The sequence below is a fragment of the Hyperolius riggenbachi genome, chromosome 1, assembly GCF_040937935.1.
Source record: "Hyperolius riggenbachi isolate aHypRig1 chromosome 1, aHypRig1.pri, whole genome shotgun sequence".
In the NCBI taxonomy this organism is placed as follows: domain Eukaryota; kingdom Metazoa; phylum Chordata; class Amphibia; order Anura; family Hyperoliidae; genus Hyperolius; species Hyperolius riggenbachi.
This window is the reverse complement of record NC_090646.1, coordinates 16,079,995-16,103,642: the sequence shown is the minus strand read 5'-3', so window position 1 is coordinate 16,103,642 and position 23,648 is coordinate 16,079,995. Positions and strand designations below refer to the sequence as shown.

The window sequence follows — 23,648 nt, the reverse complement described above, 5'->3', positions numbered from 1 at the left end:
CTTAGGGCTTGATTCACAAAGCGGTGCAAAGTGTTTGCACGCCTGTGAAAAGCCCTTTATCACGCCTAAACTCAGTTTAGGAGTGATAAGAAGAAACTCGCGCGATCTCCCGCGCGCAAAGTTTTGCGCGCGTAGCGCACCGCGCTGCGCGTGCAGTGTGCCCTGCTTCGCGCGCAGCGTCCATTGAGCCCTATGGGACTTTGCGCGCGCAGCGCGGTGCGCTACACGCGCAAAACTTTGCGCGCGGGAGCTTCGCGCGAAGAGCAGCACAAATTGGTGATAACTCAGCTTTGCACCGCTTATCACGCCTAAAGTCTTTTAGGCGTGATAACTGAGTTATCACCGCTTTGTGAATCAAGCCCTTAAACTTCTACTCCGTTTCCACATTATCAAAAATGTATCTAGTTTCTGCTTCTATTGCTCTAGTGCTGATATGAGCAATGCCTCAGTGTTGTCTTTAATTCCATACCTTTCCAGCCACTCTAATATTTCCCAGTGTCAGCCACCTCAGCCATCTGTTGATGGTGCTTCCCATGCCAGGTCTGGTCTCCTCGTGGCAGTTTCTCTACTCTCTCTTCCATGTCTGCTGCTGCCTCGGACATTCTCTTATCAGCTTACCTTTGGATTCCATCTTACTAATGTATTCCTGGATGCTTCTATTACTGATTTATCATCTAAGTATACAGTTACATTTGAAGTTGAACAGCTGAAGTTGTGTACTGTTGAAGTATACAGTATATTTCAGAGCTGTTCTTTGTGGAAGGCTAAGCCACATTTTACAGCATTGCAATAAAGAACCTCTAACACTGGGTGAGAAAAGAATTTTCTTCCAGCCATTAGTGGTCCCATCATGTCATGTGCTGATGAAGGCCTCATTACTTAGTAAGCTAGAGGACGGGTCAAAAGGATAGCATTGCAGATCGTTTCAGCCACACTGGGCAACCCAACTGGTCTGTCCAATCTCTGTACCAATCTCTCAGGAAGCAGAGCTCCTGTGTGATGGGAACAGCTATTCTCCATTTTCTCGACCATTTTCTGGACCACCGACTATTTCTGGGGCCATCAAGGCCTGGAAGTAACATGTAGCCTGGCTGTCACAGAATGGCTGTACCCAACATCTCTGGGGGAACATTAGTCACAGGAAGCTCCTAACCTTTAAAGAATTGATCTTTTTTCTCCTTTTTTTCATTTCAACTGTGAATCATTTTTAAAGGATCCCCGAGGTGACATGTGACATGATGAGATAGACATGTGTATGTACAGTGCCTAGCACACAAATAACTAGGCTGTGTTCCTTTTTTTCTTTCTCTGCCTGAAAGAGTTACACATTCGATATGCAAGTGACAGTTTCTGTCTGTGTGGGACTATAACCCTCAATGATTAGGAATTGCAGCCATAAAACACTCTCCTGGCAGACAAATGGGTTCTGAGGGCAGGAAAGAGATAAAAGGGGTCAATAGTTCATAGATTTTAGCTCTGGCATACTTCAATGCATGTGTCACTGAGCAGAGAAAATGAAACAGTCAAAACTTAAAGTAGATTTATAAATTAAATAAAACTTTGGGATATCTAAAAAAAGGTAATTTATAGGAGAATGGAGGAAAGATACAATTGTTTATCTCATCAGTTTTGTTTTCACCTCGTGTTTCCTTTAAATGAAAGATAACTTTTTATTACTGCCTGTGTCACTGTTGGGGAGACTTTTACTCATTTCCTGCTTACTGTTTATTTTGTAAAACCTGGGAAAACTCATGGTCGGACTTTCAATGGGCAATAGACAGCAACATTCCCATTGATGTAGCTTCCTGTTTTGTTCCACTGTAAAAACATTGTGTAGGTTTATGTGTAGAGCCAGGATGACGCAAATCACACACATATCATGTAATCCTATACACACCTTTCCTCTTCCTACATGGAAGTTGCTACACCAGGTCCAGCCTCTGGAGTCTCGCTGATCAGCCACAGCGTGTGGACATGTGCTAGTGAAGCTTACGAATGCTTCTACGTAATATTTAGACCTGGAAAAAAAAAAACATTTCCCACCCATTCATCATCCAATCGCCTCACTCCTCTTAGCAGAAGCCACCGCCCCTGGGTGGGGACAGCATTGTCCTTCTGCAGATAGAGGGAATGGAGGTGTTGTTGTGTTACTCGGACATGAGTTACTTTGCATTGTGAAGTGTTGAGGTTCCTCAGGATGAAGAAGGTTCTTCTTTAGTTCTCCTGGACCTTCCTCAGTAGAATCCACATAGTTATCGCCTTGTTCTTGGCTCTCCTGATTCCCCACTTGAATGGCAGTCCCATGTACCTCATTATTATTAGGGTTCTTCATGCTGTTTTTGGGTATCATTACATTCTGTAGAGGTTGAGGCTTCGCCTCTTCTTTTTTTGGTTCTTTTCTGCCTACCCCTGAAAAAGAAAGTGAAGATTAATTTACCTTTTTCAGCGGCAAGTTTGCAGCAGAACCTGTAATCTGTAATGTCCGTGTCACTATTGTATAGGCGTAAAGGCAAAATGGGTGCTGCAGAATGTGGGCACCAGAATTAGCCGCTAGTTGAATATTGGTAAAATTACTTTAATTGCTTTACCCTAACCAATCCCCCACTGAGGTACAACCCTAACCGATCCCCCACTGATGCCCAACCCTAACCACTGATGCCTCCAATCGGTGTCCTCCTGTGCTCCTTTCTGTCCCCAATGTGTCCCCTTCTGTCCCCAGTGTCCCATCCTGTCCACAGGCATCCCCCCTTCTGTCCCCAGGTCCTCCCTTATGTCCCCAGGTGTCCCCCTTCTGTCCTCAGGTGTCCCCCCTTCTGTCCCCAGGTGTCCCTCCTTCTGTCCCCAGGTGTCCCTCCTTCTGTCCCCAGGTGTCCCTCCTTCTGCCCCCCTTCTGTCCCCAGGTGTCCCTCCTGTCCTCAGGTGTCCCTCCTTCTGTCCTCAGGTGTCCCTCCTTCTGCCCCCCTTCTGTCTCCAGGTGTCACCCCCCCTTCTGTCCCCTGGTGTCCCTCCTTCTGTCCTCTTCTGTCCTCAGGTGTCCCCCCTTCTTTCCCCAGGTGTCCCCCCTTCTGTCCCCTGGTGTCCCTCCTTCTGCCCCCCTTCTGTCCCCTGGTGTCCCCCTTCTGTCCCCAGGTGTCCCTCCTGTCCTCAGGTGTCCCTGGTTCTGTCCTCAGGTGTCCCTCCTTCTGCCCCCCTTCTCCAGGTGTCCCCCCTTCTGTCCCCTGGTGTCCCTCCTTCTGTCCTCAGGTGTCCCTCCTTCTGTCCTCAGGTGTCCTCTTCTGTCCTCAGGTGTCCCCCCTTCTGTCCTCTGGTGTCCCCCCTTCTGTCCTCTGGTGTCCCCCCTTCTCTCCCCAGGTGTCCCTCCTTCTGTCCCCAGGTGTCCCCCCTTCTGTCCCCAGGTGTCCCCCCTTCTCTCCTCAGATGTCCTCTTCTGTCCCCAGATGTCCCCCCTCCTGTCCCCAGGTGTTCCCCCTTCTGTCTCCAGGTGTCCTCTTCTACTCTGCCCCCGCTGAGTTTACTACATGCCTCGTCACCATGGTGATAACACTAGAAACAGGTCAGGAACATTATTAAAGACAGGTGATAAGCTTAGTGCATTCAGGCCATTAAGGTGTGCTATTATTTTTCCCCTCCACTATGTTGTGTTTCTGTTGTCACAACGCAGCTCCCCACTGTGAACGCAACAGTAAAGCAAATGCCTGCTTGTAGTTGGCTCGTTTATCTGACAGTTTAAAGTGAACCTGTAAGCATATTAGGAGAGGAAGTTAGCTACTTTCCTCAGTAGAGGGAAGCGCTGGATGATCCAGAGGCTTTCCCCGTCCCCCTCTCCAGCACTGGGGTGTGAAGAAACGCGGAAAAGCCGCCGTCTCTCGAGGTGAGGCGGCTGTTTCCGCGTCCAGCATGGCGTCACAACGCGGAAAAAACGCCGCATGCCGCATGGGCAGTGCGGCGGAATCCGCATTGGTAACGGCGGAATCCGCATCAGAGGCAGCCCCCGCATTAGATTCATTGCATGACAGTACTGGTGTGGCTGGGACTGATAGTCCACCAAGATTCAGACTTACACGCGCGCGAGCACAGAGGCAGAGTTTAAATAGCAGTTAGAAGGGAGTCGGCTGACCAGCTGGGTCAGCTGACAAATTCCACTGCTCTCATTGGACCAGCAATTAGGGAGGTCCTGGAAAGGTCCTAGAGTATATATGCTGCTGGTTGTTCACTTGCTCTTTGTCTGGCGTACGATCACACATGTGGGAGCACCCAGATCCGTAGTCAGATCGGCAAGTGTGCCGGGACCAGCTGGAGCTGTAATCGTACACTTAGCTAGATTCTGTTGATAGCTAAAGTACTAGTTTGATTGTGATTATCTGTTATGACTTTTGCCTGCCTTGACTATCCTTCTGAACTCTGATCTTGTACCTCGATATTTCTGATACTCTGTTGCCGAACCTCGGCTCGTTCCTTGACTCTGCTTCTGCCTCCTGATTTTGTACCCCGATATATCTGATACCCCGTTGCTGAACCCTGCCTGTACTTTGACTCCGCCTTTGCCTCCTGATCTTGTACTTTATCTGTCTGTGTGTGTACGACCTGGCTTGTCCGACCTCGAGAACCGACTTTACTGTTAGAGGCGGTTCCTCGCTCTGTTAGTGATCCTTCCTCCTGAAGGTTACTTTCAGTCTGTCCTTCCTACTGTCAGTCTGACTCCTCCTGTCTTGGAGAGCTCAGGTCTGCGGAAGGAATCTGTGCAGTACTCCTTGCTGCACTGAGGCCTAGTCCACTAAGTGTTATTGTTGCACCTAACACTACACTCTACTCAGGTGAACAGAGGTTAGCTAGTATATCGGATTATCGGTGATACTGCAGATCACTTATAATCTGGTATACATCTGTATTCCCAGTGATACTGCAGATCACTGGTAATCGGATCCTCTCTGTGCTTCACCGATCGTTACAGAACGCCAGACCAAAATACAAAATGGACGCAAACACTGATTGTCTGGGCAGTGGCGTACCTAGGGCATTTGACACCCGGTGCTAGGTACTGAAAGACACCCCCCCACCCACGGGACATGAAAAAAAATGGGCGTGGCTATGACCGGATGGGGCGGAGCTAATTTAAAAGTGCACCCAAGTTTTAGTCAACCTTTCTCCAGAAAATTCACATCATTGCGCAGCTTTTCTCCAGAAAATACACAAAATGTCTGAAGCTTTCAACATAAAATACACGTAATGCGAGAAAATTTCACCAGACATTACACGTTATGTGAGCAGATTTCACAAGAAAATACATTCAATCATGTCGGCAGATTTGACCAGAAAAAAATCATTCAATCTTGCGGCACATTTGACCAGAACATACACAATGTCAGCACCAGATTTCACCACAAAATACACAATATCGGTAGTTAAACTGACCACAAAATACACAATATCGGTAGCAGATTTGAGTGTTGGCAAGCTGATAGCCTGGTGGGTAGGTGGTGAAGGGTGAGCAGCCTGATTGCCTAGTGGGTAGGTGGGCAGCCTGCTGGGTAGCAGTGGTGGGTAGGGGGGCAGCAGTGGTGGGTAGGTGGGCAGCCTGCTGGGTAGCCTGGTGGGTAGGTGGGCAGCCTGGTGGGTAGGTGGGCAGCAGTGGTGGGTAGGGGGGCAGCAGTGGTGGGTAGGTGGCCAGCCTGCTGGGTAGCCTGGTGGGTAGGCGGGCAGCCTGCTGGGTAGCAGTGTTGGGTAGGTGGGCAGCAGTGGTGGGTAGGTGGGCAGCCTGCTGGGTAGCCTGGTGGGTAGGTGGGCAGCAGTGGTGCATAGGTGGGCAGCAGTGGTGCGTAGGTGGGTAGCAGTGGTGGGTAGGTGGGCAGCAGTGGTGGGTAGCCTGGTGGGTAGGTGGGCAGCCTGCTGGGTAGCAGTGGTGGGTAGGTGGGCAGCAGTGGTGGGTAGGTGGGCAGCAGTGGTGGGTAGCCTGGTGGGTAGGTGGGCAGCAGTGGTGGGTAGGTGGGCAGCAGTGGTGGGTAGGTGGGCAGCAGTGGTGGGTAGCCTGGTGGGTAGGTGGGCAGCAGTGGTGGGTAGGTTGCAGCGGTGGGTAGGTGGGCAGCAGCGGTGGGTAGGTGGGCAGCAGTGGTGGGTAGCCTGCTGGGTAGCCTGGTGGGTAGGTGGGCAGCAGTGGTGGGTAGGTGGGCAGCAGTGGTGGGTAGCCTGCTGGGTAGCCTGGTGGGTAGGTGGGCAGTAGTGGTGGGTAGGTGGGCAGCAGTGGTGGGTAGGTGGGCAGCAGTGGTGGGTAGCCTGCTGGGTAGCCTGCTGGGTAAGTGGGCAGCAGTGGTGGGTAGGTGGGCAGCAGTGGTGGGTAGGTGGGCAGCAGCGGTGGGTAGGTGGGCAGCAGCGGTGGGTAGGTGGACAGCAGCAGTGGGTAGGTGGGCAGACTGGTGGGTAGCCTGCTGGGTAGCCTGGTGGGTAGGTGGGCAGCAGTGGTGGGTAGGTGGGCAGCAGTGGTGGGTAGGTGGGCAGCAGTGGTGGGTAGCCTGCTGGGTACCCTGGTGGGTAGGTGGGCAGCAGTGGTGCGTAGGTGGGCAGCAGTGGTGGGTAGGTGGGCATCAGCGGTGGGTAGCAGTGGTGGGTAGGTGGGCAGCAGTGGTGGGTAGCCTGCTGGGTAGGTGGGCAGCAGTGGTGGGTAGGTGGGCAGCAGCGGTGGGTAGGTGGGCAGCAGTGGTGGGTAGCCTGCTGGGTAGGTGGGCAGCAGTGGTGGGTAGGTGGGCAGCAGCGGTGGGTAGGTGGGCAGCAGCGGTGGGTAGGTGGGCAGCAGTGGTGGGTAGGTGGGCAGCAGCGGTGGGTAGGTGGGCAGCAGCGGTGGGTAGGTGGGCAGACTGGTGGGTAGCCTGCTGGGTAGCCTGGTGGGTAGGTGGGCAGCAGTGGTGGGTAGGTGGGCAGCAGTGGTGGGTAGCCTGCTGAGTAGCCTGGTGGGTAGGTGGGCAGCAGTGGTGGGTAGGTGGGCAGCAGTGGTGGGTAGCCTGCTGGGTAGGTGGGCAGCAGTGGTGGGTAGGTGGGCAGCAGCGGTGGGTAGGTGGGCAGCAGTGGTGGGTAGGTGGGCAGCAGTGGTGGGTAGCCTGCTGGGGAGCCTGGTGGGTAGGTGGGCAGCAGTGGTGGGTAGGTGGGCAGCAGCGGTGGGTAGGTGGGCAGCAGCGGTGGGTAGGTGGGCAGCAGCGGTGGGTAGGTGGGCAGACTGGTGGGTAGCCTGGTGGGTAGGTGGGCAGCAGTGGTGGGTAGGTGGGCAGCAGTGGTGGGTAGCCTGCTGGGTAGCCTGGTGGGTAGGTGGGCAGCAGTGGTGGGTAGGTGGGCAGCAGTGGTGGGTAGCCTGCTGGGTAGCCTGGTGGGTAGGTGGGCAGCAGTGGTGGGTAGGTGGGCAGCAGCGGTGGGTAGGTGGGCAGACTGGTGGGTAGCCTGGTGGGTAGGTGGGCAGCAGTGGTGGGTAGGTGGGCAGCAGTGGTGGGTAGCCTGCTGGGTAGCCTGGTGGGTAGGTGGGCAGCAGTGGTGGGTAGGTGGGCAGCAGTGGTGGGTAGCCTGCTGGGTAGCCTGGTAGGTAGGTGGGCAGCAGTGGTGGGTAGGTGGGCAGCAGCGGTGGGTAGGTGGGCAGCAGTGGTGGGTAGGTGGGCAGCAGTGGTGGGTAGCCTGCTGGGTAGGTGGGCAGCAGCGGTGGGTAGGTGGGCAGCAGCGGTGGGTAGGTGGGCAGCAGCGGTGGGTGGCCGGGCCGGTGCACCTGTAAAAGAAAAAAAAAACATTCACTTACCTGCAGATGAAACCTCTCTTCCGAATCCCAGGCAGCCTCTCTCTCCGCAGCTCTTCTTGAATGTCCCGCGCCGTCTCCTGCTGCGTCATCAGTGCAGGGCTACGGGAAGATGGCCGCCGAAGCCCGCACTGGAGACAAAAATAGACGGCAAGATGGCGTCGGCGGCCATCTTGCCGTTTATTTTTGTCTCCAGTGCGGGCGTCGGTGGCCATCTTCCCGTAGCCCTGCTCGGGTAAACTGAGGGCGGCTATCAGCCGCCCTGTCAGTGTCCGTTGCCGCGCCCGTGGAGGGGAAGCGCCGAAGGAGGGGACCCAGGTGAGGGAGATGTGGGGGGGTATTTCCCCCCTCCCCGCCGACGCTGCCACCCCTCCCTCAGCGCTGCTTCCCCTCCTGTGTCATCAAGGCTTCTGGAGAGGCCTTGATGACACCCCCCCTGGAGCTGACACCCGGAGCGGAGCGCTCCTGGCCGCCCCATGGTAGGGACGCCACTGTGTCTGGGTGTACTTGCCGCTTCGGTGGACAACATCAATCAAGTACTGGGCACTCACATAACTCTTATTGATGCCCTATCAGGGTCTGTACAAACCCTCCAGACATCAGTGGATCATGTGCGATCCCCTTTTAGCTCTGACATACGTATGCCTGTACCTGAAAGTTTTTCCGGTCACAGATCTGACTTCCGGAATTTTAGGAGTAGGGTGTTGTCCTATTTTGAGTTGAGACCCCAATCTTCGGGTACTGAGACCCAGAGGGTCACGTTTATTAAAACTTTGTTGTCCGGCGACTCCCAGTCTTGGGCGTATAGCCTGCCCGCCGGAGACAAAGCTCTTACCTCTGTAGAGGAATTTTTTAAAGCTATGGCAGTAATTTACGACGATCCGGACCTTGCCTCGACTTCTGAGCGGAAGCTCAAGCTTTTGCGTCAAGGCGAAGGTCCGGTCGAAGATTACGCGGCCGAGTTTAGGAGGTGGTCAGTTACGGCCAGGTGGGACACCTATGCCCTATTAGATCATTTCTTGTCAGGGCTGTCCGATGAGGTCTCTGATTTGATGTTAAGCCAGCCCGAGCCCAGAACAGTCGATGAGGCCATCTCAGCGGCCATCCGAATCAACCGCAGGCTGCGCTACCAAAAACAGACCAGGGGTAGTTCCCGTCTCAGAGGGGTATCTTACACCACGGTCCCAGTGACTCCACCTCCTACTATTTCACCTTCTCCCGTCTTGCCTCCTTCCGAGCCGATACAGATTGCTCGGTCAAAATTAACCCAGGTAGAGCGAAGACGGAGAATGACCGAACAGCTGTGTTTGTACTGCGGTGAAGGGGGGCATATAGTACAGAACTGCCCCAATAAGCCGGGAAAACGCTACCGCTTAGGAGTGGTGGGGGGTAACACCCTGGGCGTCCGACTTTTACCCTTAGAAGAAAAACGATTGCTTCTTCCCTGTACCGTTACGTGGGAAGATAAGACTGAGGTCACGGAAGCCTTTATCGATTCAGGCTCCGCGGCAAATTTTATGGATTTTGAGTTTGCTAAGAGATTGTGTATTCCGCTCACACCAGTACAACCACCCATCCAGGTTACGGCAGTGGATGACTCTCCTCTGCAAGGGAATCACCCACTGTCTCAGACACCAGAGGTGGGGGTCACCATAGGGGTACTGCACTGGGAAAAGTTACAGTTCTTTGTGTTGCATATGACAACCTCCACCATTATACTCGGCATGCCATGGTTGCACCTTCATTCTCCACACATTGATTGGGCCACCGGCCAACTAATTTCTTGGTCAGCACACTGCTTTCAGCGATGTTTAGGGAAGGTGACATTGGGCCAAACCAGGGTTCATGTACAGGGGGTACCTGAGCAATATGTGGAATATTCTGATGTATTCTGTCCCAAGGCTGCAGACAAGTTACCCCCACATCGCTCTTTCGATTGCCCCATTGATATACGTTCAGGTTGTATGCCCCCTCGGGGTCATTTGTACAATTTATCTGGGCCAGAGAAATTGGCTATGCAGGAATATATCCGTGACAATTTAGCCAAAGGCTTCATCCGGCCGTCCCGATCGCCTGCTGGAGCAGGTTTCTTTTTCGTTAAAAAGAAAGACGGGGGCCTGCGGCCCTGTATTGATTACCGGGGACTAAATAAGATCACGGTAAAGAATCGCTATCCGTTACCCCTGATAGACGATTTATTTACGCAGGTCACCGATGCTAAAATCTTCTCAAAGCTGGATTTACGGGGCGCGTACAACCTGGTGCGCATTAGAAAGGGCGATGAGTGGAAAACGGCCTTTAACACGCCAGACGGGCATTACGAGTATCTGGTGATGCCCTTTGGGTTATGTAATGCCCTGGCCGTTTTCCAGGAACTCATCAACGAGGTCTTCAGAGAGGTGTTGGGGAGATTTGTGCTGGTCTATCTGGACGATATACTTGTTTTCTCCAACAACCTCTCTGAGCACAGAATGCATGTGAAATTTGTACTCAACAAATTAAGACAAAACTCACTTTACGCTAAGATTGAGAAGTGTATTTTTGAAGTCACATCTGTCGCCTTTCTGGGGTACATAATTTCCACCACGGGCCTGTCTATGGACCCCGCCAAAGTCTCCGCTGTTTTGGAATGGCCTCAGCCGGTTGGGTTGAAGTCTTTACAGCGGTTTTTAGGCTTTGCAAATTATTATAGAAGGTTCATAAAGGGGTATTCCACGGTTATCGCACCCCTCACCTGTCTTACGAAAAAAGGGGCAGATACCACCCACTGGTCTCCTGATGCATTAAGTGCTTTCTCCACTTTAAAAGATTTGTTTTGTTCCGCACCCATCCTGAGACATGTAGACACCTCTTATCCTTTTATTGTTGAGGTAGACGCCTCGGAGGTTGGGGTAGGGGCTGTGCTGTCTCAGCGGTCAGGCTTGCAGGGAAGGCTACACCCTTGTGCGTATTTCTCTCGTAGGTTCTCTCCGGCAGAGAGAAACTACGATATAGGCAACAGAGAGCTCTTAGCCATTAAACTTGCCTTTGAGGAGTGGCGTCACTGGCTGGAAGGAGCAGAACATACAATTACTGTATACACGGATCACAAGAATCTAGAATACATCGAGGGGGCTAAGAGATTAAGTCCCCGTCAGGCTCGATGGTCTTTGTTTTTTTCGAGGTTCAGGTTCATAATTACGTATACCCCGGGTAGCAAGAACATTAAGGCAGATGCCCTGTCCAGATGCTTTGAGTTGGAGACAGCACAGCCTTCTGCCCCAGAGACCATTGTCCCACAAAATTTGGTGCTGGCCGTAACAGAGACTTGGGAAGACTGGACAGAGACCTTGAGTCCTTTTCAGCAGGATGTCCCTGAGGGGAAGCCTGAGGGGGTTTTATTTGTGCCTCTGCCATTCCGTCTCCGGGTGCTACAGATATTCCATTCACACAAGAATGCGGGACATCCTGGGGCATCTAGAACGCAGGATCTTGTGGCCAGATGCGCTAGGTGGCCGTCTCTGGCAGCCGACTGCAAAGAATTTGTTAAGGATTGTGCGGTATGTGCTAAAAGCAAACCCTCCCGGCTGGCACCTGTAGGGAGGTTGCAGCCTTTACCCACCCCGAGTGAACCATGGACCCACTTGTCCATGGATTTTGTGGGTGAGCTTCCTAGATCAGAGGGCATGTCGGTCATTTGGGTGGTAGTCGACCGCTTCAGCAAGATGGCCCATTTTGTGCCCTTGAAAGGACTCCCCTCGGCCCAGGAATTGGCCGACTTGTTTATCAAACACGTGTTCCGGTTGCACGGCATTCCGGAAAACATAGTGTCCGATCGGGGAGTCCAATTCGTATCTAAATTCTGGAGGGCATTCTGTCATCAAATGGGCATGAAGCTGTCGTTTTCATCGGGCTACCACCCACAGACCAACGGTCAGACGGAGAGGGTCAACCAGTCGTTAGAGCAGTTTTTGAGATGCTACGTTGCAGAGGCGCAGAATGACTGGGTCAAATTTCTGCCCTTTGCAGAATTTGCACAAAACAATTTGAAAAGTTCTTCCACTGGATTTTCTCCGTTCCAGGTTGTGTCTGGAAGATTGCCCAAATTTTCACCGTTACCAGTGGCCTCCACTCCGTTTCCAGCTCTGGAGGCTTGGCAAAGGTCTTTTAAAGACATTTGGCGGACGGTGAGAGACAGTTTGGAAAAGGCGTTTCTGAGTCAGAAGGGTCAAGCTGACAAGAAACGGTCTTTGGAGTGGAGATTCCAGCCAGGAGACTTGGTTTGGGTATCCACACGTCACTTGGCCCTGAAACAGCCCTCAGACAAGTTGGGTCCCAGGTTTGTCGGGCCTTTCCCGATAGCCAGAAGGATCAACAACGTCACTTACGCTGTTGATCTTCCTGCCAGCATGCGTGGGGTAAGGTCCTTCCACGTATCCCTGCTTAAGCCAGCAGTCCATGTGGGTCCCACTCCTCCTCCTCCTGTGTTGGTGGATGACCAACCTGAGTACGAGGTAGAAAAGATTTTAGATTCACGCGTTGTACAAAACTCGGTACAATATCTCGTACATTGGAAAGGGTACGGCATTGAGGAGAGACAATGGGTACCGGGGACTCGCATGCATGCGGACGAATTAAGGAGGGAATTTCACGCCTTACATCCCGAGAAACCTGGTAGGAGTTGTCCGGAGTCCACTCCCCGGGAGGGGGGTACTGTGAAGAAACGCGGAAAAGCCACCGTCTCTCGAGGTGAGGCGGCTGTTTCCGCGTCCAGCATGGCGTCACAACGCAGAAAAAACGGCGCATGCCGCATGGGCAGTGCGGCGGAATCCGCATTGGTAACGGCGGAATCCGCATTGGTAACGGCGGAATCCGCATCAGAGGCGGCCCCCGCATTAGATTCATTGCATGACAGTACTGGTGTGGCTGGGACTGATAGTCCACCAAGATTCAGACTTACACGCGCGCGAGCACAGAGGCAGAGTTTAAATAGCAGTTAGAAGGGAGTCGGCTGACCAGCTGGGTCAGCTGACAAATTCCACTGCTCTCATTGGACCAGCAATTAGGGAGGTCCTGGAAAGGTCCTAGAGTATATATGCTAGAGATGGGAAGTTCGGATCTTTTCAATGATCCGGATGATTCGAATCGGATCATTGAAAAGATCCGGATCTTTGATCCGAATCTCGGATCATTTTACTACCGAAGCATTCGGGGTGAGATGACTAGCAGGACAGGTCTTTCCCTGCTGTGGACAGGAGAAGGGGAGGGGGGTGGACACACAGAGAGAAGGGGAGAAGATGGACAGAGGGCAGGGAGTGGACAGAGAAGGGAGGAGGGACGAGCAGAGAGCAGAAATGTTTGTGCACGTAATACCCACATGCTGCAATCATATGCTTTACATGTATTTATTTCACCTATATGCTCATCTGTGTACTTTCCATGCAAACGTCACACAGTGAAGGAAAGCATTCCCAGAAGATAAGTGCAGCTGTTTAGTGCCGAGTGGAGGAGGATCATTTTGCCCTGCAATCACAGTGCCTGCAAAGTTACTGAGCTGTGCTGAGCCAAAAGCTTCAAATGTGTTCACTGTGCAGCACTACGGAACAGCCAGCCTATAATGAGAAGCACGTTTCAGCCAGTATGTGTGCTCTACACACATCTGGCAGTGGCACCCATGTCCCCTCTCTCTTATCTACCTGCTGTCCCTGCAAGGCTGCCTCCCATCCAACAGAGCGATCCATCTCAGCTCTGCTTCCAGGACCCCGCTGCCCGCTGAGAGGGGGCGTGTCGCTCCTGGCCCCGCCCCTTTTGCGATCCGAATCGTTCATTTTGATGATTCGGATGATCGACTCATTAAATAGATTCGGATCAAAGATCCGAATCGTTCATGATCCGGACAACACTAATATATGCTGCTGGTTGTTCACTTGCTCTTTGTCTGGCGTGCGATCACACATGTGGGAGCACCCAGATCCGTAGTCAGATCCGTAAGTGTGCCGGGACCAGCTGGAGCTGTAATCCTACACTTAGCTAGATTCTGTTGATAGCTAAAGTACTAGTTTGATTGTGATTATCTGTTATGACTTTTGCCTGCCTTGACTATCCTTCTGAACTCTGATCTTGTACCTCGATATTTCTGATACTCTGTTGCCGAACCCCGGCTCGTTCCTTGACTCTGCTTCTGCCTCCTGATTTTGTACCCCGATATATCTGATACCCCGTTGCTGAACCCTGCCTGTACTTTGACTCCGCCTTTGCCTCCTGATCTTGTACTTTATCTGTCTGTGTGTTTACGACCTGGCTTGTCCGACCTCGAGAACCGACCTTACTGTTAGAGGTGGTTCCTCGCTCTGTTAGTGATCCTTCCTCCTGAAGGTTACTTTCAGTCTGTCCTTCCTACTGTCAGTCTGACTCCTCCCGTCTTGGAGAGCTCAGGTCTGCGGAAGGAATCTGTGCAGTACTCCTTGTTGCACTGAGGCCTAGTCCTCTAAGTGTTATTGTTGCACCTAACACTACACTCTACTCAGGTGAACAGAGGTTAGCTAGTATATCGGATTATCAGTGATACTGCAGATCACGTATAATCTGGTATACATCTGTATTCCCAGTGATACTGCAGATCACTGGTAATCGGATCCTCTCTGTGCTTCACCAATCGTTACATGGGGTCTTCTGAATCTCCTTGAGAAGCAGAGCCGCGGTCCTGTCCATCAACGCTCATGCGTGGCTTTTACCTCCATGCACAGAGTGGCTTCATGCTGCTGCGCAGGTGCAGGCCGTCAGTGCATGTGCCACAAGCTGTGATTGGTTCAGCTAAAGCGCGAGTCTCCCCCTCATTTACTTCACCTCCTGCTCAGCATCCCCTCCTGATGTGCAGGCAGCACTGGCTCTCCTCGTTTCGGTAATGGTGCTCCTTTGTATATTTTTCTAGATTTTGGCGACCTTAAAGTGAACCTCCAGGCCACAAATCTACTCAGCACCACTGAAAAGGCTTGGTGTTCCTTTAACAGTTTCACAGCATCAGAACTTTGTTTCTCTTATACAAGCCTCATTTTTAGCTGCACAGAAGAAAACTGCCCGGGCTTTTTTCCCCTGATGCTGTGCAAAGCATGATGGGATTTCTGATGTCGTTGTTCTCCTTCTGCTGTTTTGGTGCAATTTTTTATTTTTTGGGGGGAATTTGAAATTTCAAGCCTAGCGCGCGCAGCTGGGAGGGGTGATCAGGACAGAGGACAATTGGAACTGCGTCTCATGCTCCCTGTCACCTCCTTTCAACCAAAAAGATGGCTGCCCTCATGAAATCAAACATTTGCCTGTTATTTTAAAACAGGGTGGGTAAGAGATATTACTTATCTATTTTAATTAACATAACCAATGTATATGTTCCCCGTGTGTTTGTGGTTTCCTCCGGGCCTTTCGGTTTTCTCCCATATCACAAAAACATACAGATAAGTTACTGTAATTGGATTCCCCCCTAAATTGGCCCTAGACTGCGATACATACATCAAAAAAAAAAAAAAATCCCAAACGAGTCAGCACCGTCTTCAGTAGAAAAAATATTTAGCTCTTTATTGATAAAATGACATGATGTCAAGCATCTATCAGCGACAGCTCCGCTGTTTCGGGCATCTGAAGACGGTGCTGACTCGTTTGGGATTTTTGCTGTTGGTATGGTCTGATGTGCACAGACCATAGGAGTCATAGCACGTCTGACATTTTCTCTCCTATTGGTGCTTGCTACACACTGTGGTGTGATACATACATCAACATATGACTATGGTAAGGACTAGATTGTGAGCCCCTCTGAGAGACAGTTAGTGACAAGACAATATACTCTGTACAGCGCTGCGTAATATGTTGGCGCTATATAAATACTAAATAATAATAATAGCAAAATAAGTAAACAAGGACCACTTACATGCCAAGATGCTGATGAACAGGATAATGAAGAGAAACAGTATACCAAAGAATGGGAACCGGAACTGCTTCCTGCTCATCATTACACAGGAGCAATCATCTGCAACACATGGGGAACAAAAGGCAGAATATTACAATGTATGGGCGTTACACACACTTACACTGTACACATATACACTGTACATATACACATGTACATACATACACAGTACACACACGGCCGTTTTTAGGAATAGGCATTCCAGGCCATCGCCTGGAGTGCCATCGGTCCTAGGGGGCGCCATGCTCCTGGATTAAGCCCACCCCAAATCAAGCCCCACCCCCAGGCTAAGCCCCCGCATGGGTGCTCTATCACCTGCTTTTGCTGTGTCTGGATAGTGTAAGTTGCAGGCAGCTGCCTCTGTGTCCCCTCCATGCCCCCTTACCCATTGTGAATCCCTCTGTCACCTGTAACACTTTCTGTCCCCATTTTAGCCTTCTCTATCCCCCTGTGCTGTCCTCTGTCCCCCTGTGGCTCCTTCTGTTCCCTTTGTGCCTCTTTCTACCTCCATGTGCCTCCTTCAGTCCCCCTGTGCCACATTCTGTCCCCATGAGCCTCCTTTGGTCCCCTGTGCCTCCTTCTGTCCCCTTGTGCTACCTCTCCCTCCCCCATTCTTTCTTCAGTCCCACTCTGTCGCCTTCTGTCCTCCTGTGCCTCCTCTTTCTGCCCCTCTGTGTGCCTCCCTTTGTCTCCATGTGCCTTCTTCAGTCCCCCTGTGCCTCCTTCTGTGCTTCTTTGTTCCTCCTGTCACCCTCTGCCTCCTCCAGTCACCCTCTGCCTCCTCCAGTCACCCTCTGCCTCCTTCTGTCCCCCTTTGTACCTCCTTCTGTACCCCTTTGTGCCTCCTTCTGTCTCCCTGTGTGATGCCCTCAGTTCCCCAGTGCCTCCTTTTGTCCCCCTTTGCGTCTCCTTCTGGCTCTCTGAGCCTCCCCCTGTCCCCCATGCCTCCTTCTGTCCCATTGTGCTACCTCTGCTACCCTGTGCATCCCTCTATCCCACTGTGTCTAGGCTCCTTCTATCCCCCTTTGTGCTTCCCTCTGTCCCCCTGTGCCCCCCTATTTCCTCTTGTGCCACAATCTGTCACCATCCCCCTCCTGCACTCCCCAAGCCTAGTGTGTAAATGCAGAGCGTAGTGCAGAAGAAGCTGTGCTCTCACCTCCTTGCCGGAGTCCAGCGCTGTGCCTGTGTGACCATCCTGTCTGTCTCCTGCTCCCTCTAGTGCTGGCTTTCCTCATGTTGGGTGTAATCACGCTACATGTGGTAGGAGATGCTGGGCACTAGGCTGAGTGGACAGGCGGCAGCACAGCACTGGACTCTGGAGGTGAGAGCACAGCTTCTGCTGCACTATACTCTGCATGTACACACTGGGCTGGGGAAGAGCAGGAAGGGGGTGCGCAACAAAATGTGACAGGAACGGCGGGTTGTTTGAATCTCGGGGACTCCCTGCATTATGCATCCACTCTATATGGCACATGGTTTATATTCTTTAGTGTATGCGTGTTTTTTTTGTTTGTTTTTTGGGGGGTTACACAGGACTTCTTGTGCCTGGAGTGACAAGAAGGCTAGAAACGGCCCTCCATACACACACTGACACTGTATACACACTGTACACACACACACACACACACACACACACACACACTGTACACACACACACACACTGTACACACACACACTGTACACACACACACACACACACACACTGTACACACACACACACACTGTACACACACACACACACACACACACACTGTACACACACACACTGTACACACACACACACACACTGTACACACACACACACACACACACACACACACTGTACACACACACACACACTGTACACACACACACACACACACTGTACACACACACACACACTGTACACACACAATCACATGAAACTCCGCCCCCCCATGAGGTCACAGACAGAAGAGTGGTCAGGGGGTCATACTCACAATGCGTGTAGTAGATCCGCAGCACGAATATGCAGAATATCGGAAGGCCAATCATGTTGAAGGCTGTGATGAGCAATCTCATGAGGATCTCCACACCTGAGGACAGTCAGGACAAAGGGTGGGTTATATATCGCTAATTCACCATTATAAATTAAAACATTTCACTACTCCTCAACAGATTTGCTTTTTCTTTCTTAGTTGTGTTTAGCACTAAAATAACAAAATAAAAATAAACCTATAACTCACCTTTAAAAAATAAAATAACTTGTAACACTTAAGGGTGGGCCTTTGCAAAGGGCATCACATTGAAATAGGGCTACTGATGCAGAGATGCTGTATATGGCAATGGGAAAACTGTAGGTGTCTTGGGGGCAGCGACGGATTAAGGTGAAATGGGACCCTAGGCAAGTAACAACTTTGGTCCCACCCTTCATGGCCATGTGGTGTTTTTGGTAAGATTTGGTTGGAACTACCACCATCCAGGCCCCTAGTCTCTCTCCAGCCCCTAGGCAACTGCCTAAGTTGCCTTGTGGATTATCCAGCTCTGCTTAGGGGAATAGGATATAATTCTATCCAGCCCTGGGACCATATGAGATATTACACGAATGTACACTTTCGTGTCCTACAGCTCCACCTGCTGGTTTGAGTTCACACGCAGGAAAGAGTTACAGACTACCCAGCAAGCTCATGGTGACCCAGAACTCCCAGGAGTGTGTAAGGGGCTACAAAGGACCAAAAAGCCCTCTCACTAAAATGTTATGGAAAACATAAGTTTGCCTTCTTAAAACAGAAGGTATTTGCGATAATTCAGGTTGGAGTGAGCATATGATGTCTCCAACAATGCATCACTGCTGAATATGCAAATCATCCTTGTTAATTGTACATAGCCACCATAATCCAACATGCATAAAGACTGTTTCGGATCAGTTGATTCTCATCAGTGCATTAACAAGCTGGCACATCATTGCATGCCAGCGAATCTGGCGGTGTGGCTAGCTTACAGGGACAACAAGGGATGATTTGCATATTCAGCAGTGATGCATCATGGGAAACCCCAGAGCTCACTCCAACCTGAATTATCGTAAATACCTTTTGTTTAAAGATGGCAAACTTCTGTTAAAGGGAAGGTTCAGGGAGTGGGGATAAAAAAATAAAAATCCAGAAGAGCCCGACCTGGAAGCCGGCCTGGCCAGGTCGGGACGGCCACCGGAGACGACCGGGAGCCTCTGAAGCGGCGACGAGGGCACCTCCTGCCTGCCACGGGCTGGAGGAAGCCCCAGGTAAGTGGATTTTGATTTTTATTGGCTTCACCCTGAACCTTCCCTTTAACCTCCTTGCCGGTTATCCCGAGCTCAGCTCGGGGTAACCTGCGCAGGAGGATATCTCAGGCCCCGCTGGGCCGATTTGCATAATTTTTTTTTTGTTACAAGCAGCTAGCACTTTGCTAGCTGCTTGTAACTTTCGATCGCCGCCGCTCGCCGCCGATCCGCCGCGCCGAGTCGCTCCCCCCCCCGCCCCAGAGCCCTGCGCTGCCTGGCCAGTCAGCGCAGCGTTGAGGGGCGGATCGGGATTCCCTATGACGTCCCGACGTCCATGACGTCGGTGACGTCATCCCGCCCCGTCGCCATGGCGACCGGGGAAGCCCTGCAGGAAATCCCGTTCTCAACGGGATTCCCTGCATACTCTGATCGCCGAAGGCGATCGGAGTGGGTGGGGGGATGCCGCCGCTTAGCGGCTATCATGTAGCGAGCCCTTGGCTCGCTACATGATTTTAAAAAAAAAAAATTAAAAAAATGTGCGGCGCTGCCTCCTTGCCGGATTTTTTAGACCGGCAAGGAGGTTAAGCAGGAAAGAGTCTTGCTTTGTGCTGTAGTAGCACTGCAGAGGCGGAGTTTCCTGACTTGGTGATTAATAATTAAGCAGTAGAATTATTTTTACTTTGATGACACAGCAGTAAAACTAGTCTTTGTGCTGCAGGAAAATCTTACTGGCAATACACAGTACATGTAGGTCGGCTGAGCTGATCAGCACTTACTGGGCCCGATCCATTGGCTTGGGTGGAGACAAATGCACAGAATGATTCTGCACAGGAGGGAACATGCTGGGGCGCAGGCCCACCACTCGCTGAAAAACCCTCCTGAAACACAAGAGAGAAAAAATGGCATAAATTAGAATAATCCATAAAACAAGAGACTGGTTGCTAAATTTTTGATTGAAAGTGTTCAATTGGGGAAGTCCTCCCAGCACAGGAATGGCTGTTTGTCCTGTTAGTTTATTGTAGCCGGGCCCAGATTCACTCAGTTTATCTCTTGAGTTGGCTAAAATTCTGAATTCCACATATATTTCCAGTAATTACTAGCAAATAGCAATACAAAGGCTTTTTTTTAAATCTTTTAATTTCTAATGTGAAAAAACAGTTTCCCCTGTGGGCATTACTACTATGGAGCAGGGATGCTCAAAGATTGTTTCTGTATGCTGGATGTGCTGGACACAGGCCTCCATAGCAGGGATGCTCAACTCCGGAACCGGATGAAATCTGAATAGTTGTCATTCGGATTTCATCCGGATAAATCAAATCACCTGTGCGGGGGAGGGGGGGTCAATCTTACCCATCATGACGTCTTCTTCGGTCCGTCCCTCGGCGCCTCCCACAATGCGGTCACATGATTACAAACACTTCCTCCTTCCGGGTTGAAGGAGGAAGTGTTTGTAGTCACGTGACGCGCGTGGACCGCATCGTGGGAGGCGCCGAGGGACGGACCGAAGAACACGTCAGACAGGTAAGATTAACCCCCCTGCTCCCCTCGCACAGGTGATTTCATTTAACCGGAGGAAATCCGAATGACAACTATTCAGATTTCATCAGTTTCCGGAGTTGAGAATCCCCGCTATGTAGGCCTGTGCCCAGCACATCCAGCATACAGAAACAATCTTCACTAACTCTAATACTGTGACTGCGATGTCTTCAGAACGACAGGAAGGTTAGATATAGCAAATAACAGCTGCCGACCTGTGTGTCTTGTTCCTGTGTCTCTGCAGTCCTAAAGTAAACAGTCAGAAGATTACAGCCAGGAAGGGCTCATTCTGAATGGTGGGTGTAAGCATCCAAGTACAGGAATAAAGTACAGGTCCTTCTCTTCAGATCCTGTCTCTGTAGCTGAAAAATCCCTCAGCTGTTCTCATATGATCTGTGAGAACGCAGTGTGCTTCAGCAGGGCAGAAACAAACAGTAAATCATTCCTCTGTGAATAGTGACAGGTTAGGCTAGGTCCACACTTGTCCGTAGCAGAACGGATCCATTTCATAAGTTTTTCCTGCTTTTCAATGTAACTGCAGCATACATATGCTCAGCCTGTGGGTGAGGAGGAGCCTCCATGCTGGTGGGGAGAGCAGACGAGGGGGGCGGGTTTATGGGGGGTTAGTGACCCACCCCCCTGCTGACACCCCCCCCCCCCCCAGCTGCTGCTACCCCAAGCCCCCCCCCCCCCCCCCCCCACACACACCCCGAACGCAGACAAAACTGTGTTTTGTTTTTTTGTTAAGAAGGCTGCTATATCCGTGGCTCTGTTTTTTTATCAGGGCCAAAAAACTGATCCACGGATACGTTTTTAAAACAAGTGTGAACCTACTCGTAGCCGCACCTATCTACATAGTACAGTCATGCAATTTGTCTACAACTCATAAGGCAGGGCTCTGACACAAAACACATTTCCTTCACGCAGATTGCGATAAGAGACTTCTGAAAAGCTTTCTAGTGTTGCTGGCTAAAATCTCAAGGTGTATGGGGTTTACGTTCCTCTTTAACACAAAGCATCATTCTGAGCCGAGTAATAGGACTTATCCCGTGCGTACAGCCTGGCTTACCCACACGGCAACCACCGTGAGAGATGACCAATGAGATTCTAATAATGCTAGCTTGCATGCACTGTATGCAGGTTGGAATTCGGCCAGTCAATTCAACTTCCTGTCAGTCCTGCGTGTTTGCATTTGCTTGGAAAAAGTTGCTGTGTGCTTGTGAGAGTAAACTGAAGAATGCTGGAGAGAGGGCGGAGCAGTGCCCAGAGCAACCAATCACAGCTTCAGTCAACCAAAGAATACTGGAGAGAGGGCGGGGCAAAGCCCAGAGCAACCAATCCAACAGCTGGAACCTGCCTGGTTGCTCTACTCCACTTCTCCCCCAGCAGTCTGTGAGCCCCTTGTGAGTTTTCGCCTGTCATTCTGAAGAGGACTCTTCCCGTAGGGTGGACCCTTACCTCGTAGACAGATGTAGATCACAAATATCTCCCTCAGGAATCCCAGAATAATGTCTGTTCCGGTGAAGGCTTTGCTGATCACACTGGGTTTGCTTGACTGCTTTTCTTCTGAAAGAGAGAGACATTTCTCAGTATTCCACCACAAACGCACGCTTACAAGAACATGGTGAATATAACTACATCCTCATCCGGATAACACAAACTACCTAAACTCCACTCTCTACGGCTGGTGGATTGGTACACTTTAAAGAAAACCTGAACTGAAAATTAAAAGTCAAAATAAGCATACACAAGTCATACTTACCTTCCATGTAGTCTACTCCCCAGTGTCTTTCTCCTCTCCTGCGTCCTGTTTGTCCACTGACATCAATGGAATTTTCCGTCCTCCATTTTGAAAATGGCCATTACCCATAACAGCTTTCTGGTCAGCACACTGTTCAACTGTAACATCGCCCACTTGAGCCATAGGGAAATATGGACATTACCTGGTACATCAGTTTTCCTCTCAGCTATAACTGACAGCAACTGATAAATAACTGACAGCAACTGATATATTTCAGTTCTGACAAAATATTGTCAGAACTGGAAGGGATTATTGTCAGAAGAAAATGGTGAGCTTCTGACAGGAACTGATGGCAAGGTGACTCTGTAATGTTCACTTGAAGTTACCTCATGTGTTTATTTTAAATATTTTTACTCAGTACAGGTTCTCTTTAAGGCCAACCCAAAAGGAGAGCTATCTATTCCTGATACATAAGGCCCAGTTCATGAACCTCCAATAAAATGTCCATAAAATAAACTAATGAAATAAGCAATTGTATAGATCCTCCTTCTCCTAAAAATTACTTATTCCGCAGTTTTTTTTTTATTTTTAAATCTACTTTTTAAGTTTTTATTGTTTTTTTGCTCAATGACACATTCATTGAAGTATGCCAGAGCTAAAATCTATGAACTATTGATCCTTTTTATCTCATTCCTGCTCTCAGAAGCCATTTTCTGCTAGGTAAGTGTTTTATAGTTGGAATTTCTTCTCAGTGAGGGTCACACTGTAATCTGACCTAGTCTTGACTTGATTTTTAACTCTTTCAAGCAGAGAAAGAAAAAAAGGAACACAACCATATAATCTTTTCAAACCGATTTTCTCCACATACATGGTTTTATATACAATGTGATTGTAACAATCTAATTATGGCATCTGAGGAAAATATTGTATCGTTAATGGGCACCTTAATTGTGGGTTTTTGTATGTAAGCCTTCAGTACAGACCTGAGACGTTGTAAGGGCAAGCATTTAAAGGGCAAGCATTTATACTTACCTTGGGCTTCCTCCTGCCCTACGTACGCCGAGGGCTCCATTGTGCAGAACGCTCCCAGCCATGCAAGTGTGATCGGGGCATGTGCGTAGCTGTGCCGCTCATGTGCAGTAGAGCAAGACTTGGGAGGACTGGCAAATGTACTGTGCCAGCCGGCAGAGGAACGCAGCGGCCCGGGAGGTCAGCGAGGGAGCCCACAGTGTACACAGGGCTGGAGGCAGCCCCAGGTAAGTATACATGCTTGCCGTTACAATGTCTCAGGTTTTCTTTTATCTATAAATACATACAATTAACAGACCCATAAAGTCTTCAATCCACTCTTGTGCATAGGTGAGTATTCTCTCTATTGGTGAGTATCTGATTTATTTATTCTCATTTATTTTTTTTATCCACTTCAGTATAGCTTGAAAAGGAGCCTGAGGTG

General features: G+C 50.5%; 1 protein-coding gene across 1 annotated transcript in view; it reads right to left on the bottom strand.

Moving 5' to 3' along the window:
* Positions 1 to 348: 348 nt before the first annotated feature.
* LOC137545008 (uncharacterized) overlaps positions 349 to 23,648 on the bottom strand; it is a 43,871-nt gene continuing 20,571 nt past the window's right edge. The window contains exons 5-9 of the mRNA XM_068266123.1: positions 21,913 to 22,020; positions 19,695 to 19,796; positions 17,660 to 17,755; positions 15,663 to 15,761; positions 349 to 2,409 (exon numbers count right to left, since the gene is read on the bottom strand). Coding sequence (XP_068122224.1) covers positions 2,051 to 2,409; positions 15,663 to 15,761; positions 17,660 to 17,755; positions 19,695 to 19,796; positions 21,913 to 22,020 — 764 coding nt within the window. The 3' untranslated portion in view covers positions 349 to 2,050. The remainder of the gene's footprint in view (positions 2,410 to 15,662; positions 15,762 to 17,659; positions 17,756 to 19,694; positions 19,797 to 21,912; positions 22,021 to 23,648) is intronic.